Source organism: Epinephelus fuscoguttatus, linkage group LG1, assembly GCF_011397635.1.
Source record: "Epinephelus fuscoguttatus linkage group LG1, E.fuscoguttatus.final_Chr_v1".
NCBI classification, from domain to species: Eukaryota; Metazoa; Chordata; class Actinopteri; order Perciformes; family Serranidae; genus Epinephelus; species Epinephelus fuscoguttatus.
In genome coordinates this window covers 3,224,690-3,244,338 of record NC_064752.1, presented here as the reverse complement: position 1 = coordinate 3,244,338, position 19,649 = coordinate 3,224,690, and the positions used below count along the sequence as shown (strand labels likewise).

Sequence of the window (19,649 nt, the reverse complement as noted above, 5' to 3'; positions counted from 1 at the left end):
AGGGAAGCACAGCCAGTTAGCCTCCGCTAGTCTCTGAGCTAGCCCCGGCTCTCCGTTTGGATCCAACCGGAGCACCGAGCCCTGGTTTGTTATTCAGGTTAAAGTGGGAAGAAGCAGCGGGTTTATTGGGCAGCTGAGTGAAGTGGAGCCTGCGGAGGAAACACCGGGACCGTCTGGATGTAATAGTCCGTGGAGGTGCTGCGGTGCTCGGCTGCACAGATAGGAAACCCCTCGGCTGACAGGATGTACCACTCTCTCACTCCGCTCTCTCTCACGCAGGCGCAGAACGTACGTGCTACTTGGCCGTCGGATGTAGTCCGTGTAGTGTGTTCAAATGCAACTGACACAGGGCGACGGTTTGGTGTGTCTGCACCTTAAGTCCTAAGCATGTTTTAAGCATAGACTGTAAAATGAATGGACAAAGCTGCTGGGACACTGGTTTCAGGGCTTCTGTTTCAGAGCTTGGCGTTCGGCATCTCTTGGTCTTTTGGAGCCAGAAGTGACCATATTTGGGCGAGAGGTGGAGCTGTGGAGGAGCGAGCGGTGGATCAGACTGAGAGGCCGAGAACTCTGTCAGCAAACAGTCTGAGTCCCAGATGCTGAATATGTCAAACAGAAACTGACACCATGTTTATGAAAACTCGAAATGTTTGATACATTTACAAGTGAGAAGAATCGGCCCGCCCATCCCCACCTTACACTTGTACCTGAACATAACACTCCTGCGCTCTCTCGGTTGGAAACAAAGCCGGACTTGTTGCTGTTGATGCTTTTTTTAAAGCACAGTGTTTGGCAGACGGCCAGTGTGAGAGCAGAACAGATGCATTCATCAAACAGACATCCTCTCCGCTCCACATTATTCTGACCATGAAACAGAAACTTATCTCAATGTGTACGCTAAAGATTTCTGTAATAGCACAAGAGGTGCAGGTGAGTTATCTGAGCTGTGCGTTCAGGATCTGCAGCTTTTGTTTTATTGATGATCTTCAATGAAAAACAAGCTTCTGTAGAAACTGAGATCGAGTGGCTCATTTTCTGGAAATCACCCATGCAGCTCAGATATTTTAACACTTCCCATTTTCTCCACCAAAGGAAGCGCGTTTCAGAGCAGAGAACAGGAAGAATGAAAAAAGGAGACTTTTTTTTTCAGGCAAATTACGATATTCTACAAATCCAAGACGCAGACACTGTTTCATTGTTCAATCAAATTTCTCCCAAGGCAATTCAAGTGAGTAAGACACGAGCACCAAGCTGCGTTTCCTCAGGGAATATATATAAAAAAATAACCAAATGTTTTTTTTATTTCATGTTGATACATTCTTGGACAACACCACAGAATAGTTGCATGAGTGGCCAAATGTAAATCTCTCCCACAACATTGGCACATAAGCAGCAAGGGCAACATGAATATACCGAGTACAAACAGTAAAAAACATACATGCTTCCTTTTTTTTAACAAGTATTTTGTTTTTTTAAATATATATTCATCTTTTTCTCCAGAGTTTCCAGGAAAATAAGAAACCAATCAAAGCCATATTCTGCCGTGTGAGAAAGTCTCAGTGGAGGAAAGAAACCGAACAGAAATCAAAAACAGTTACAGATCAGAGCAGACAGGTGGAGTCAACTGTGTCGTGAGAAGTTTCATTAAACTTGTTTTTCTTTTTTTTTTTTTTTTTTCAGATTCAACATCGAACATATCAGGCATGCATTGACAACCTCCACATCAACACCTTTGTCAGATCAGCAGTCCGTTAAATCACCAGATACTCAGCACAAACCAGTGACGTCCGGACCGCAGAGGGTTCTTTTAAAGTCGGCTACAACACAGATAAGGGTCATCATCATCGTCATCATCATCAGCATCATCATCGTCGTCATCGTCAGCATCAGACACCTACAAAATACTGGAGAAGTCATCATGTATGTGCGAGTGGAGAAGGAACACACATGTTGGGATGGGGATGCTGTCATCAGCATGAGACCACACACAGTTTGAACAAAAAGGCCTTTAAAAACACGACGGCCTTTTTTTCTTTCTTTTTTTTTTTCTTTTTTTTTTGCTTTGCATCCGCAGAGCGCCGAGGAATCTGATTTTTACCACGTCAAATGACTCACAAACCAAACTGATCTCTGATTCTTCAATCATCGTCTCACCTGTGTATTTTTGGATGGCCATGAAAAGTTCACAGCTCCAATTTCTGGCACACATTTCTGAGGAAATGGCGGCTTCACACGTTGCTCCCGCTCCATCAGTAAGAGAGCACTTAAAGTTCAGAGGCAACGTGGCCTCATGTCCACATTCCTGATCTTCGGTGGTTAAAGATCCTGAAAACATGGCTTCAAATCTTAGAGTTTCTCAAACTGTGAGGCGCCTCCCCCTGAGGAGGGAGACGTGTGAGGTAACGGTACTGTGTGAGGTCAGAGTGACAGGTGTGCGCAGGTAAAACAGGAAGTGTGTCAGCAGCTGGAGCTGCAGCAGAGACACACAGATCATGGAGGAGATCAAAGCTGTTGGTTCCGATTCCTAACTGAGCAAACTGACCTGAAGCCTGGACACAGTCAGTCACAGTTAGGGGGCGTGTCGGGGGCGGAGTCAGCCTGTGAATGCTTCACCTAGGAGACACTATTAGATTTACTACAGATATGATTCAATAAACTGATCATGACACCAGAGTCCTGCAGCCACTAACGCTTTAATGTGTTGTAGTGAACTCTGAATGTTTGGAGACGGCACAGCAGCGCTAACGTTACTCAGCAGCATCAGCTTGTTTTGATGATGTGCTGTTACGTTATCATGCAGGAATTTTCAACCTGAAGAACTACGGGTCCTCAGAGGCTCATAACTTCTCTTACAATCTCACACAGATCTCTTTTTTGTTTGTCAGCTAAATTACACAGAGTACATAACTCCTTGAGATCAGGTGGAGAGATCCACTTCCTCTCAGGAGGAAATCCAGGAAAAGGAAGGTTATTTAAGTGTGGGAGTGGCCTATTTGAATCCCTTTTGTTTGAGACCATGCTGCAAGGTGAGTGTGTTTGCTGATCCTGTAAGTTTATTTATCTCCTTTAACTTTAGCTTATATTGTAGTTATGCTATGTAGTGTGTGAAATAGAGTATGGTGAATGTGCTAGGAAAGGTAGTATCAGCACTGTCTCTACCTGGAGCTCGCATGTACGGAGCCTGGGTTTGTTGAAGGTGGCAGTGCTGTTTGGGCTGAGAAAGCCATGTGTAAGTAAGGTAAAGGAGGTTATTGGGTTGGTGCGGGGAGCAGTGAGACCTGGCATTAGGGGAGTGTCTCTGGGACGCCAGAGATCACTGTCTAGCCTCCTGGAGGTGTCGTGGGACCAACTAGATGAAACACTGGTGAAAGGAGGTTCCCACCCGATGACCCCAAAGACATGCTAGTTATCACTGCTCACTGGTCTGTATAGTTAAGCCTTGCCATAATAGCTTATCGTAGGGCTTAGGAGGTTATTCACTGAGTGCTGATCCTTTTCTAGAGCACAAACTTCTTGTGTTTATTTGAATGAACATTCTGAGGGAGTTCAGACGTGTTCTTCGCTGTGACAACACTTTGCCAAACAGGCTTAAAACCAGCATTTGGATCAGAAAATAAAGACGATTAAATTTAGGTTAAAACAGCATCATACACTGTAAACCTCCAATCTATTTCAATGTCAAGTCTACACAAATGTCCCTGATCGTCAAAGTGACATAAAAACACATCACTGTGAGTTTGACATAGGTTTTTTTTGTTAATTCAAGAAGAATTTTGACTTAATTTGACTAAAATGTATGAAGCTGATTTTGCCTCATTAGTTTGCAGTGGATAAACAACACTGTCACTGTGCACTTAACATACTGTGGCATGTTGGGGCTAAATGGGCGTAGCTTCCCAGCATGCTGTGACACAATGGGCCTCATGCAAGAAACGATTTACGGATGAATTTTCTCTTATCTTTGTTCGTATCCTTGATTTTCTGTTATTTTGTTAGCACCCACTGACTTCTGTGATTCACCAATGTTTTCTTATTTTTGCTCTTCTCTTGGGTAAGAACAAAATTTACGAGTTGAGAGCACTCTCACCAAGATAAGAGAAAATCATTGTGTTTACACAGCTCATAGATTGCTTGTCGAATGCGCAGAAACACGTTTTTTATTTCAGGAACATAAGAAAACAGATTATATAATATAATGTAGATTATTATATGCTTTAAATGACTTTTAATGATTTATTTTTTAATTCAAAAATCCTATTGGTTAATTGAACCCAGTCAAAACTATAAATACCCTGGGATTATCTCACGAGTCCTGCACCTGAACAATGGCTCACCTGCTGCTGTGGGTGCTGTGGCCAACCAGGCTTTACAGAGAGCACCTTTTTAGAGATCGTGCCGATGTTTTTGCAGAGACGGATGAATGGCTGCTCAGCTGCTTCAGATTACCACACCTTATACTTCTGGATGTGTGCAACACTCTGGAGCCAGAACTTGTGCAAAACACATGCCGGTCAAAACCTGTGCCTCCACACCTTCAGCTGCTCAGCACACTCAGAGTTTTGGCCAATTTAAGAGAATGTTGCTGCATGAGACCCAATGTGTTTAATAAAACTGTGTTTAAATGTGTTGTGCATCACCGATGTTGCCCACCACACAGTGATTCATGTGTCTGTGTTTCACACTGGTTATAATGGGTTAAAGTTAAGACATTTTGCATCATATGTTTACAGTGAGTGACTTCCCGTCTGTATGGATATTATAGGAACAGAGAAACATCCACCTGCAGAGTCGGAGAGCTGATGGATGCAGATGGAGATAACTAAATACATATTTCAGATCGTTGTTGTAAAACAATGTGAGCCTTGAGTTCACAGTTACTTGTTTAAAGTGGAAGTATAAAGCTTTTCCACTAGCTGGTGCAGTGGCTCGCTAGCTAACACTATCAATACAGAGTAATAACTGTCACCACAGCTCATTGTAGGAGGACGACTGCAGGGAAACATTCTTTGTTCAGATGATCAAACAGATGATGGGTCATAGATGTTTGTTCCTAGCTGCAGCGTTAGCTCGCTGAAAAGCTTCCACTTTAAAATGCTGATTAAAAACATTGCCGTCTGTTGATGCTCATGATACGGAGGAAGAAGTCCGCCCGTCCGGAAACTGTGGAGCATGCTCAGAGCGCCTCGGCCAGTTTGGGTCTGATTGACTGTATACATGCAGGCGTCACATGATCTGGGTGTGTTAGTCCCACTGTGACACATTCACTGCAGGACCATTTCACTCACACTGACATGTTTACAGGGATTTATAAAGACTGGCACAATAAATCATTTCCTCTGATGTCATGGAAACGCACTGACTGATTCCATGGCTGCATTATACTACTTCCGCTTTAGAAACCCTCAAAGCATTATGGGAACTGTATTTCTGTAGAGCATGATCACCCCAGTAGATGTTACAATAATAATAATAAAAGTGAAAAAATCCATTAATATGAATTTCTTTCATGTTTACTGTTGATAATAATGACACTCGTTATACTACCTTGCGTGCTGTAATCTAACGTGCTCATGTAGGAAGCTGAAAACATGTTTTCGAGGCCTTTCGGGAGGTTCATGCGGCAACAATCAGATTCCAGGGAGCAGCGTGAGCAAAGCCCTCAAAATCTCAGAGCGAAGAATATGGCTTTAATAAAAAACAATGTGCATCCAAGAAGCAAAGAACAAAGTAGATTCATCGTCAGCGTCATGACCATCGTTGCCTTTGAAAGGACAAATAAAATCAAACCAACAACCAAAGGAACATAGAAGCCATAAAGAACCACAGGTGGGAGGACAGGAAGGTTGGAAAACTTACAGTTTGGAAGTACATTAAAAGACAAACGGGAGGCGGGCTCCGTAGAAAGGTCACGTCAGGCCGAGATGACGGCGGCTTCGTTTGACATCAACAGCAGGAGAGGATCAACATGAAGCCCCGTGAGGCTGCGAGACGTCTGCCATGTTTGTTCTCAGTACCATCATCATCATCATCATCACAAACAAAAAAGATTTTTTATTTTCTGAACAACATCCCCGAGATTTGAACACTGTCTTTGTGTCCTCGCGTCTCTTTGACCAACTGAATGTATGTGTGTGTGTGTGTGTGTGTGTGTGTGTGTGTTTGTGTGTGTGTGTGTGTGTGTGTGTGTGTGAGTGCCCAAAGGAAAGTCCCACAAGGCTTTGCTTCAGCGTCTGAAAGTCTGTAGTGGGCAATGAAGCACGTGAGACCAAAAAACTAAACAACAACAACAAAAAACATCCTTCTCTTCGTCTCTCTTTTTTCTCTTTGTTCTTGTTTTTAGCCAGCAGGGCAGGAGACCGAAACATCTCCAACTATCAGCCTCTCCTCTCTCTCTCTTCAGCCCATCGCTCCGACGCCGTCACATCACAAGGTCGTTGTAGCTCACATATTTCTTCTTTGCTGCTGGACCTGAAGAGGGAGGAAATGGACAAAAGGTAAATGAGCTTCAGTCCTCGTGGCTGTCGTTCCAGCTGAAGGTTAATGCAGTGATGGAGGTGAAATGAGAGTTAATGATGGAAATAAATGAAATGATCTTAAAGTTTTAAAAGAAGGCTTGAGTTATGAACTCTCAAAGAGCGAGGGTGGTGCAGGGCCTCGGATGACTGACAGCCTCATCACTCAGAGAATCAGCTTCTCTTATAGTTTTAGTGACTGGATGTTTTCTGGCTGTTGAGAGGTCATGACTCAGAAGACAAAACACTGAGAATCCAAAGGTTCCTCAGGAGAACATCAGATTCTGCAGAACGAGCATTAAACTTTAGTTCAGGGCCGTATTTGAATCATGCAACAGCGACGAACAGCTCAGAGTGAAGAGAGTGATTCATAAAGACGCCCAGCCAATCACATCGTGCCTCCCAACGTGAAGGTCAAAGGTTCAGAGCTCAGTGACGACAGACAGAGTTCAGGTCTCACCTGTGAGGAGTTCTGCTGTCTAAAACAAGATGACACTGATCTGAGCAGGTCATTTGATCCTGTATTGTTAATGTTGAGCATTCACTTCACTAATGAGACTCATTTTGAATCTTATTCTAAAGAGCCGACACGTCGGGCTGACAGCCGGCTGCTGGTCAGTGTTGGGCCGTCGGTGAGCGTCAGTCACCCTAGTTGGCGCAGTGTGTCCCACATCGTTGCCCCACGTCGGCCTTTTTTTATGCCGACTCAGCACGCTGAAGCGGCATCAGAGACAGCGGAGTCTGTCGGTGAATAAAATAATCTTTTTTCAATTTTTTTCCAGCAGAAAGGCGCTGGCAGGAGGATCCAGACCAGATGGGATCTATAATCCCTCCAGTGTGTTCTGGGTCTGCCCCGGGGCCTCCTACCAGCTGGACTAGGAGGATCCTGATCAGATGTTGAACCACCTCAACATGAAGGAGCAGCGGCTCTACTCCGAGCTCCCTCCAGATGTCTGACTCCTCCCCCTATCTCTAAGGCTGAGCCCAGACACCCTACAGAGGAAACTCATTTCAGACGCTTGTATCTGTGACCTCATTCTTTCGGTCTCTGTGCAGCTGCTGAGTGTTTATGAGGGTTTTGTCGACCAAATGATCAGATCGGTTTCTGATTTCCACCATGATGCCAACAGCGGTCTCTGTGCCGCTTCATCTCAACAAATCTCTCACCAAAGAGAATTTCAAGTTCAAGCCTCATGCTGGTCGTCGTGGCGATGTGAAAATACGGCCCTCAGATGTTCAGTGAGCAGGTAGAGCAGGCGTCGTGAACACCTCCCTATCTCCCCCCTGCAGCTGTGCCCTCCTCCCCCTCTACTGGACACCACTTGGCCCTCGCTGTTCATCCAGTGACAAATGGCTTAGAGCCAAAAGCCTGTCATCAATCATGGCAGCCAGATAAAAGAGAAAATGGCATAATATGCATATTAAGGCCTCAAAGTGTCTCTGAACCTCCCTGACTTTGTCACCCAGAGAGAAGTCATTAGAGTCTGACAGGCCCGCCTGTCCAATCAGGATGGAGTGATACGTCCCTCTGCAGGATCCTGACAACCAGCTCAGATCACTGCACTGACAGAAATGTGACAGCTGTTTACTTCCTGAGATGAAGAGTAGCCTGGGGTTTGTAGTAAAACATCTTTAGGATGAAGAGGAAGATGTTTCTCATCTTCATACTTCAGCTCCACTACATTCATCCGTCACTTACTTTTTACATTAAGGACAAAACCTGAAAATAGATTTCTCTTTCCTCTTCTTCTCTCCTGCTAATCATGTGACGACCCCTCACATTTATCTGGTGACCCTTTGAGAGGCCCGACCCCTCATGTTGGGAACCACATGTACTGGGCCGCAGCTGTTTTTGACGCCGCTGGCAACAACTAAACTCTTCAAATATCAACTCTTTGTCAGTGATCTCTGCATCAGTCTAACTGGACGCTTTGTTGAGGAGTTTGTCACCACTTCACCCTCGCCGTCACACAGCCCTTTTCTTTGGCACTGCATTTTCTCAACTAAAAACACGTCTGCGCTGCCATGCGCGGTATCACCAGTATTCTAAACTGGGTGCGCACCAACCGTTGTCGACTGAAGGTGATTCACTGACTATAGATCAGAACCTTGTACGACCCCACCTCAAAAACCCTGACCTAACCCTTTAAAGTACACGCTGATGATACTGTCGGTACACTTTGATTTTTTTTTAACCCTTAAAACTCTTTAATTTCGTCCCACATCTCGCCTCCATGTGGAATATTAAAACACATCAGTCACATGACTCTGGGGAAATTGTGCAGCCTCTTTTCTCTGTACTTTGTTATTAACACAAAGACTTAGTTTCAGGTGAATTAATTTGTTGACAAGTGGAGCTCAGTGCTGCACCTCTACATTCTCTCCTCAGAACAGGATTTGAAGGTGACGTCACTCGTTTGTCAGAGAAGCTAATCCCCAGAGAAATAAAAGCAGTGGAAGCCTTTGGCTCCTGTGGGCAGCGCTAACAAAGGTGGTGAGATTTGGAAGTAGTACTTGTAAGGACTCTTTGTGAGAGCAGCCAGAGCTCTATGAGTTTTAAGAGATATATAGAAACCTTTGTTGTAGAAGGAATCAGCTTTTGGAGAAAGGCAGCAAGGCCGTATAAGAGCAGAATCAGACAGATTTGGCCTTTGAAGAGCGACTGAAGCCGCAGAGATAGAAGTCTTTGTTGTTAGAGAAGCAGAGGGCCATGAGAGCAGAGACGAAGAGATGAAGCCATCTGAAGTGACTGAGGGCTATTACAGAGTGGTGAGGGGGGGTGGGGTGGGTGGGGGGGGGGGGGCAGCAGGTGAGGGGAGGCCAGAGAGCGAGATTGAAAAGAGAGAGGATTTAAAATCGGAGTTAAGGGAGGACCAGTAAACCCGAGGCTGAACGAGTGCAGAGAGACGGGGAGAGAAATGGAGTGAGAAACGAGGGGGAGCGCAGCGACAGATGGCTCTGCAGGTCTTCAGGGAGTCCTGACTGAGCTGCAGTCTGCCAGCAACGCTCCGGCTCTGCTGCGTCTCCTCCACCATCAGCTGACTCTGAACAGTAAAACATGTTGTGGTCCAGAGTCCCCGCAGTGTTGGTAACACACCAGGAAACCCCCCCGACAACAAGCCAGACGCACTGATGAGCCACGAGCACCCAGATCTCAGAGGAGAGAGTTCTCACACGGTCAGATTTATTTATTGTTTATTGGTGTAGAATTTAAAAACCAGTAAACACGGAGAGGAGCAGATTTCTGTCACGAGCCTCCTAATGATTCAAAAGTGATGGCACATACAACCCAGAAAGCTGGTTCTTAGCTGGAACCAAAAACAGCAGGTCTTCTCTTAAGTTAAAGTGCGAACCTTGACGACATCAGTGGGCGTGTCTTATTCTACAGATTCAAATGAACAGATGGAGAAGACAAGTTAGACACTGTCAGAAAAAAAAAATACATGCAGCGATCTCATTAATATTCGGCCGTGCTTGGTTTTTGGATCAAAAACAAATATCTGTAATACCAGAAGTAAAGTTTGCAGGTCATCAACTCAATCTGCCGCTCTGCTACTACTGTTTACGTCTGTTGTGCATCGTGCTACATCCTCCGCTGATGCAGCCTGGTTTCATCTCTGAGGTCACTGAATACCAGCGCTTGGTCAGTGACCTCTGACCTTTATCAGCTGGTTTGGACTAGAGACAGACTGTACGGTGGTCTCCCTCCACTTCTCTCTCTTTGCCTTCATTTCCTCACGTTCATTAGTTTATGGTTCTTCCTGACGAGGTCGTTTGATGGTGAAATGTGTGACACAAGCAGCGAGGGGACAATTGGACCAAATCAGCTGGAGACACAGCAGCTGAATAAAGACGATGAGACGACTGGTGGAGGTAAAACGTAGGACCACAGAGGGATCTTTCAGCAGGGCCGTCCTCTCTCTTTCCATATCGCTCTCTAGTGTTGAAGGGATTTCCCAGCATGCCACATGCACAGTTAATATCCTGATGAATGCAGGAGCAATGCGCTGAAATCGGAGGTCTTGGGGGTCAAACGTGTCATTAAAGTGCCACCCAGAGCAGCCTGCACGCAGCAGCAGAGACAGACTGTAAATCTGCCACTCAAACAGCCATATTACACTCGTCTCTCCCTCCTCATGTAAAAGTTATGAGTCAATTGAAAGATGGCGATAAAGAGCCGTGGAAGTATATTTAACATTCCCTCCACACACTCCCTCCTCTCCTCTCTCCCACTTAAATCTGTTCCCTTTATCTCTCCTTCTCCCCTCGTCCCCTCAAACCTCCAGCAGGAAATGGATCAAGGTCAGGACAGCAAAGCAGAAGGAGAAGATTAATTTACTCTTACCTCTGATAAATTATGAAATTAGCCTGTCAGGGGGAGAAAAACATTATTTGGTGAGTTGTCTCTGAGGCCCAGAGGGAATCCCACTGCCAGGTGGTAATTTGATCACATGCCATGTAATTTCAATTTGTGCACTTTTTATTTCTGGGTTGAAGCTCTTTTTTTTTTTAATCTTTTTTATTGCAGCTCTGATTTCCTGTGGAGCAAGAACACAACTTTTAGGATTTTCTTTTCCTTTAATCTCAAAAGAAACATTCTGCATGCTTGTCTTTCTTCTGGACATTAAGCACACAGGTCAGAGACATGGGTCGAACATCACACAGCTGAATATGTGGATTTATAGACAACAGTAGGTGTCGGACCCAGATGTTTCACACTGCAAGTAAAATCTCATGTGACAATGTTTTCACATCATGAAAGCAAAAATGATTTACATCCAAATAAGCTTCAGAAAAACAACACTGACCAGAAGAAACGAGACACACAGAGTGTAAAGAGTCTGTACGACATAATTATGGGCTGGAGGTGACAGCTGGGAGGAGGTCTGGTGAAGTCATTGAAAGACGACAGCTCACTGTTTTGTATCCTGCAGCGTCAGACCCTGATCAGACAGACAGCGTTTAACAGCCTGAAGCCCAGATCACACAGGAAGTGTTTTGCAGGTCGTAAAAGATAAGACGCACAGCACCGCCAGTTTTTAGGGTACTGTCTATAGCTGTGGTTGAGGGTGAGAGGCTTTCAGCAGATAAACAGAGATCTGTGTGGGTACATGAGACCCTAAAAAAGAGGCTGGATCATGGGGAGTACCACCAGTTGGTCCAGTAGCTTCTCCTCCATCATGGACGTTTACAGTACTGCACTTATCTGCTGTTTTCTATTCAGATGGTGCTAACTGTGCTTTGTAAAGTCGTATAGCTCTGGGTATCCAGCAACCACTACCACCAGTTTCTCCTCCATTGGTTACCAACTGGAAACTTGTTGTCATGACCACCACAGGAGGCCCGCCTCTCAAATCATCCCATTGGACAATGGGGAAAAAAGCTGAGATGACGTGGGTGATTTTCTGCTCTGAGGTGAAGTTTTTAACTCGAGAAGTTCAGAGCGCTCCGACAAAAACACCAGGCGCCTAGCGTGCAGAAACATGAGGTATGTAGCAACACAAAAACAGCGAGCAAAAAGTTTCATTCTGGTTAGAAACTATCACAAAAAGGCGCCTCCAGTTTCTAAACCGCTCTCTGTGTGATCGGGGCCTGAGGTGTATATATTCCATTTAAATCTGACACACTGGAGCTTTAAGAAGAATCAAACCAGTAAATTCAAACGGACTAACTGTTCTTGCAGCTCTGGTTTATCGAGCCTGCTGCTCATTTGTTTTCCCAGAAACATTTAAGTTGGGAAACTTCTAAATAATCACAGAGCAGCATCTCTACAGCTCACAGCTCAACATGTTTTATCATGTTTGTCCAAAAAACCCAAAGTGTGCAGGACTGTGTCCTGGATTCTGTTTCCTTCGGACAGAGCCAGCTAAATGTTTCCCTCTGTTTCCAGTCCTTACTCTAAGCTAAGCTAAGCTAAGCTAAGCTAAGAGGCTGCTGGCAGCAGCTTCATATTGAGTTCAGAGACATGAGAGTGAAATCCATCAGACCATCTGACCCACAGAGACTACGTTTTATTTTCAGATATTTCAGAGGTGTTTTCAGCGTCTCTGTGTCAAACCTCCTCCTTCAAACAGTCACATTAAACTCCAGTCAGTCCTGGAGGTGAAGCAAATGTATGGTTGGATGAATAAAATAATAACATGCTTTATTACGTTTCAATTGATTTCAGTTTGACGCTTCATTTAACAGTCTGTGTGTCTGCAGAGTTAACCTGCAGTGTTTTACTGGTTTCATTGAGGTTTCAGATCCCTGATGAAGACCACAGTCCTGACTGTGATGAAGCTGAGGTCAGTACTCACTGTTGGGGTCGACGTTCTCACACAGCTCTGTCTTGGCCTCTCCGTTGGGTCTGTCGCTGGCCTTGTGGGAGAGTCGGGACGACATGGTGGCGGCTGTGACGACGGCTTTGAAGGAACGTTTCCTCTTCTGCACGTTGAGCTCCGGGTGGAAGATGATGACGTAGACTTTGGGCATGTAGAGCATCCCGAGGGCCACAGACGCACTCAGGTTCATGGAGATGGTCAGCGTGGTCGTCTGGATGTACAGCTGGGGGGGGGGCAGAAACAGGAAATGTGTTTGTACAAAGACTCAGTTTAAGAAGTGAATGTATGCAAACGTAAAATTATATTTTAGTGTCCAGGTGACTGATGATGTCAACCTCCGCAACCGCAACCTCACAGAGACACAGCCTCACAGAGACACAGCCTCACAGAGACGCAGCCTCACAGAGACACAACCTCACAGAGACGCAGCCTCACAGAGACGCAACCTCACAGCGACGCAGCCTCACAGAGACGCAACCTCACAGAGACACAGCCTCACAGAGACGCAACCTCACAGAGACGCAGCCTCACAGAGACGCAACCTCACAGAGACGCAGCCTCACAGAGACACAGCCTCACAGAGACACAACCTCACAGCGACGCAGCCTCACAGAGACGCATCCTCACAGCGACGCAGCCTCACAGAGACGCAACCTCACAGAGACGCAGCCTCACAGAGACACAACCTCACAGAGACGCAACCTCACAGAGACGCAGCCTCACAGAGACACAACCTCACAGAGACGCAGCCTCACAGAGACACAACCTCACAGAGACGCAGCCTCACAGAGACACAACCTCACAGAGACGCAGCCTCACAGAGACACAGCCACAAGTAAAGGCCTTTACACACTGAATCCAGGTTTTTTTTGTCCAAAATTGTTGCACGTCTAAAAATAAACATGACTTCACGTTGTGTCACATTTGCACACTGAGTCTGAGAGTCCGTCACTGAAGCTTCAGAGCAAGTTCAGTTTTCTATGCTTTTCGTCTCCGTCAGAACCTTTAGAGACGTTTGACCAAGAATCAGAGAAGAAAATGTGACGTCGTGACACAGCTGAGATAAGACAGAGGAACGGGTCACACAGAATCATTTCATAACTCACACAGCTATACGTTCAACAGGTCAGATAGTGACGATCAGGTGGACGATGATGATGACGAGGAGGAGGATATGGGCCACACACAGACAGGACAGCTCCGGCCCTTCATGCAGTGGAGAGAGGCAGAGGAGGAAATTCATCTCTTCATTTTGTCTCTTGTTGTGAATTTTCATTACAAATAAAACAATAAACTCAGAATCAGTGTGTGAGGTTTCTGTGTGTAACATTTCTTTTGGATGATGGATTGAAAAACACATCCACCAAAAGTTCTGATCTGAACTAACTCCATCCACAGCCCGGGTCGATCAAAGTGGCGGTCTGACGGAGGAAACATGGCGGTAATAAGCCCACACAGAGATTTGTTAGAGGACCAAACTCTGACACTTTTTATGAGCTGATGAAGGATTGTTTTTTATTATCCTGTGTGTTCCCGACCCTCACCTACAGCAGAGAGCAGCAGCAGACAGCTGGGCCGCCGCGGCGTAAATATTTTATGGGCTGTGTATATTGCACTTGCATCCGAAGCCGTGGCCCTCTGAACCCAATATGAGGCCGGGATGAATGCATAAAGAGGCTCGGGCCGCGCTGTAATGGGCTTCCCACAGTGAGTTTCATAGAGTTCAGCCTCACTGTCTTTATGTGTTATGGCCCTGCTGTCACAGGCTGATGTATGCCATTTACAGCCACGAGTCACAGGCCGACTCGCAGCAGCTGCACGCTGAGGATTTAAGAAAGCAGCAGCAGAGACACAAACCGGCGCAGAGGATCACGTTTCAGTGAACGTGTTAATTAAAAGATTCTGTCACAGGAAATGAACACAGAGCTGCCTGAAGAAACTCAACCAAAAACACATCTGTGTTTCACAAGTGTGAGAAAGTTTCCTGCAGCGGACAGAGCAGGAAGTCAGTGACTGTCCTCCAAAATAAAACCACACCAAGTTATGACTCATGTTTATCTTTACTGCTCGGCGGCGACCTCTGACCTCTGGTATTCATTACAGGAGCAAAGGAAGAAGTCAGGTGACATAGTTTAGTCTGTTTGTGAATCTGCGTTTCCAACCTGTTGCATAACGCTGCTCAGTCTGTGGCGTCATGGTATGGCTCTAAAGTCATACAGGAAGTGAACAGCAGGCTGAAAGTGAAAGTCCAGGGTTTGTTGGACCCCTTAACCTCCCGCCCACCCTATAGGGAGTTCAAAGCTCCTTAAATTACGTTGTTATCAGGAGCGTTTTAAGCTAACGCTCTCAGTGTATCATGCCACAGCGACAGGTGCCATCAGGTCATGATATTATCTGATGCTGCACGTCCACAAATCATACTGTTGCAACAGGAGCCTTCCAGCCGACCGGCGGCATATCGTAACACCGTGAAAGGTGGTTTTTGCTGTCGGTGTCTGACACTGAAATCACTGACAGAGCAACGGTGGTTGACAACAAATGAGAACAGGCTGGTGTTTCTGAGGATAGCGAAGGAATGGCCCACCTTACTCTGTCTCTGATTGGCTCACCTTGACTTTCTCTCCCTGACTCCAACCAATCCCACTCCTCTTGCCTGAACCTAATGAACCCATCCAACGAAGGCAATGAGTACTAGCCAATCAGAAAGAGATTAGGGCGGTGCATTCCTTCAGTATCTTAGAAAACGCAAATCCACAGACTGTTTCAAGGCGTCTTTTGGTTGCTAGGAAACGTCATCATTGTTCCAGCCACTACTGCACTTTGAAAACAGCGTCTCAAACACTGAACTTTAGTCTGAGGACCTTGCTGCTCGATGAAAGGTTGTTCGCTTCAACAAGGTACAAACTTGATGTCTACTTCCTCCTGAGAGAAATGAACAGCACAAAGTGTGGAAAGAACTGGACGCTGTCGGGCTCTGGGGTCTGTAGAGCTCATTTCAGTACAGATTAGTTTCACAAGTTTTTGTAGAATGAAAATGACCAGACCGACACACAGCACACACAAATGGTCCTGTTGGCTAGTGATCTTTACTTTGAACAAGCTAACAATGTTGGCTAGCAAACATTAGCTTTAGCTTATATTCTGCTCACTCATGATTTGTTCCTGTGATTAAACTCCGCGCTGTAATTTCTTCAGTGTTTGATTAATTATTAATTGGAGGATTTTTTCTGCTTGTTTTGTTTTAAGGTAAAAAGGAGAAATCTAACCGTCACTGTCTGAACTCAAACATTTCTTATGTCTCCGTACTAGCTATAGCTGTGGCTGGAGTCACAAGAATGACTCAAGGGAGTTTCTTAAATTTGGCACAAACATCCACTTGGACTCAATGATGAACTGACTGGATTTTGATAGTCGAAGGTCAAAAGTTTGCGTAACCTTACAAAACATGTTTTTGTCCATAACTTTAGAATTCATGCGCTAATTCTGACAAAACTTCACACAAATGTCTGACAGGATAAAATAATGAAGGTCAAAAGGTCGAAGGTCAGCTTGACTGTGACATCATCATGTTTTAACGTCATATCTCAGGAACAAAAGGGAAGACATTCCCTGCTGAGCTTTGCCTGGATGAGTCTGTAACACTGGCTTTGGAACGGCTGCCGGAGACTCCATCTCTTTCACTACAAGGCTGATGAGAGCCAAGAGCTAATCTGTAATTGCCCGTGTTGGTGTTTAAGCTGAGGGTGGATGGGAGGTGGTGGAGTGGGTGTGGATGAGGGGCCTCACATGTTGTCCCCTGTCCATATTTCCTAATGGCTGCCCTTAGTATGACGACTACCACCACGACTATGACTCAAGATTTTCCATCATTAACAAAATCTGATACAGTTCAGTCCTGATGAGGAGATGTAGATGTCTGGAAGCAGAGTTTAATCTCCCATCAGGCCTCAGCAGAACAGTAAACTCTGTAAACACAGCAGCTGTCTGTGTGTCTGATATAAATCAGTGTGATAAGACGAGATCAGATACAGACGAAACACCTCAAGACCTGAGATTAAAACAATCATATCACGAGTTATAATCTGCATGTTTCTGTGCTGCTTTATGTGTGTTCAGAGAGTGAGAGGAAGACTGGAGGAGGATGAGGAGAGAGACAAAGTGAAGAGGCTGTAATCAGGACTCTGTCAGTCACAGGAGGCCTGACGCAGCAGGACCAGGATCTGAGGAGGAAAAAAGAAACCTAATCTTATTGTTCTCTTGTTATCGGACAATAAAAGCTACACCAGACTGTGATGAAGCTGAGAGCCAGACCACAGGCAAGGTTAAGTGGATCACTTATCTTCGTCTGAGAGTTACTCAGGTCTGACATTCATCAGACTCACAAGACTCTGGGTTCAAATGATGATATTAAACAACACACAAACCCTTTCCTGGAAGAAGACGTGAATTTATTCCACTGATTAAAAACATTCCCAGAAATGTTGAAGACTCTCAGTCATCCAGGCCGTGCACATCTTAAGTGCAGCTGGATGTTTCACTCGGACAATAAAAGCTACACCAGACTGTGATGAAGCTGAGAGCCAGACCACAGGCAAGGTTAAGTGGATCACTTATCTTCGTCTGAGAGTTACTCAGGTCTGACATTCATCAGACTCACAAGACTCTGGGTTCAAATGATGATATTAAACAACACACAAACCCTTTCCTGGAAGAAGACGTGAATTTATTCCACTGATTAAAAACATGGGCATAAATTCATCTTCTTCTAACCAGGCGCACATCCTCTTGAAGTGCAGCTGGAGTATTCCCAGCTGACATCGGGCGAGAGGCAGGCTTAAACTCCTGGACAGGTCGCCAGACTATCACAGGGCTGACACATAGAGACAGACAACCATTCACACTCACATTCATATACGGACAATTTAGAGTTAGATTAACCATGTCTTTGGACTGTGGACTGCAGTGGAGCACCTGGGTGAAACCCACACTGACACGGGAGAGCACATGCAACATGCACATCTCACGCCAGAGAAGATGCAACCCTTTGCTGAAAGAGGCGTGAAAGAAGCCAGTTACATCAAACTGAAACGACAGAGGAGGTGGCCTCCGACACCATGACGATACAAGTGTAAAAATGGGCATAAATTCATCTTCTTCTAAAATCCAGCCTTCAGTATGAGGGTCGTCCTGGAGCCTATCCCAGCTGATCAACAGGGTCACAGTGCAAAGTGGTTCCATTCAGCTGCAGAGCTCCATCCAGCTGCAGAGCTCCATCCAGCTGCAGAGCTCCACATAGAGACAGAGCTCCAACCATTCAGAGCTCACATTCACAGCTACGGACAATTTAGCTGCAGAGCACCATCTGGCTGCAGAGCTCCATCTGGCTGGAAGCTCCATCACCTGCAGAGCCCATCTGGCTGCACGGGAGCTCCATCCAGCTGCAAACTCCATCTAGCTGCAGAGCTCCATCCGGCTGCAGGATCCATCCGGCAACCCATCCGGCGAGAGCTAACCACTGCACAGCTCCATCCGTGCAGAGTTCCATCTGGCTGCATAAATTATATTACCGGCTGCAGAGCTCCATCCGGCTGCAGAGCTCCAAATTATCCTGCTCATCTGGCTGCAGAGCTCCATCCAGCCTTCAGTATGAGCTCCATCTGCCTGCAGAGCTCCATCTAGCTGCAGAGCTCCATCTGGCTGCAGAGCTCCATCCAGCTGCAGAGCTCCATCTAGCTGCAGAGCTCCATCTGGCTGCAGAGCTCCATCTAGCTGCAGAGCTCCATCCGGCTGCAGAGCTCCATCTAGCTGCAGCGCTCCATCTAGCTGCAGCGCTCCATCTGGCTGCAGAGCTCCATCCGGCTGCAGAGCTCCATCCGGCTGCAGAGCTCCATCCAGCTGCAGAGCTCCATCCGGCTGCAGAGCTCCATCCAGCTGCAGAGCTCCATCCGGCTGCAGAGCTCCATCCGGCTGCAGAGCTCCATCAAGCTGCAGAGCTCCATCTGGCTGCAGAGCTCCATCCGGCTGCAGAGCTCCATCCGGCTGCAGAGCTCCATCCGGCTGCAGAGCTCCATCAAGCTGCAGAGCTCCATCCGGCTGCAGAGCTCCATCCGGCTGCAGAGCTCCATCCGGCTGCAGAGCTCCATCAAGCTGCAGAGCTCCATCCGGCTGCAGAGTTCCATCCGGCTGCAGAGCTCCATCCGGCTGCAGAGCTCCATCCGGCTGCAGAGCTCCATCTAGCTGCAGAGCTCCATCCGGCTGCAGAGCTCCATCCGGCTGCAGAGCTCCATCAAGCTGCAGAGCTCCATCCGGCTGCAGAGCTCCATCCGGCTGCAGAGCTCCATCCGGCTGCAGAGCTCCATCCAGCTGCAGAGCTCCATCCGGCTGCAGAGCTCCATCCGGCTGCAGAGCTCCATCAAGCTGCAGAGCTCCATCCGGCTGCAGAGTTCCATCTGGCTGCAGAGCTCCATCCGGCTGCAGAGCTCCATCCGGCTGCAGAGCTCCATCTAGCTGCAGCGCTCCATCTGGCTGCAGAGCTCCATCAGGCTGCAGAGCTCCATCCAGCTGCAGAGCTCCATCTAGCTGCAGAGCTCCATCTGGCTGCAGAGCTCCATCCGGCTGCAGAGCTCCATCCGGCTGCAGAGCTCCATCCAGCTGCAGAGCTCCATCCGGCTGCAGAGCTCCATCCAGCTGCAGAGCTCCATCCGGCTGCAGAGCTCCATCCGGCTGCAGAGCTCCATCAAGCTGCAGAGCTCCATCCGGCTGCAGAGTTCCATCCAGCTGCAGAGCTCCATCCGGCTGCAGAGCTCCATCCGGC

At 46.7% G+C, this 19,649-nt stretch overlaps 1 protein-coding gene across 2 annotated transcripts in view; it reads right to left on the bottom strand.

The window, feature by feature from the left end:
• Positions 1-1,650: 1,650 nt before the first annotated feature.
• The window catches only part of LOC125894638 (metabotropic glutamate receptor 7), a 410,460-nt gene continuing 392,461 nt past the window's right edge, over positions 1,651-19,649 (bottom strand). The window contains exons 9-11 of one of the 2 annotated variants that reach the window (XM_049586197.1): positions 12,812-13,058; positions 10,858-10,880; positions 6,402-6,468 (exon numbers count right to left, since the gene is read on the bottom strand). In XM_049586197.1, the coding sequence (XP_049442154.1) occupies positions 10,876-10,880; positions 12,812-13,058 (252 nt within the window). In that variant the 3' untranslated portion in view covers positions 6,402-6,468; positions 10,858-10,875. Of the gene's footprint in view, positions 6,469-10,857; positions 10,881-12,811; positions 13,059-19,649 lie in introns of both variants that reach the window. The other variant, XM_049586190.1, reaches the window with a different exon arrangement.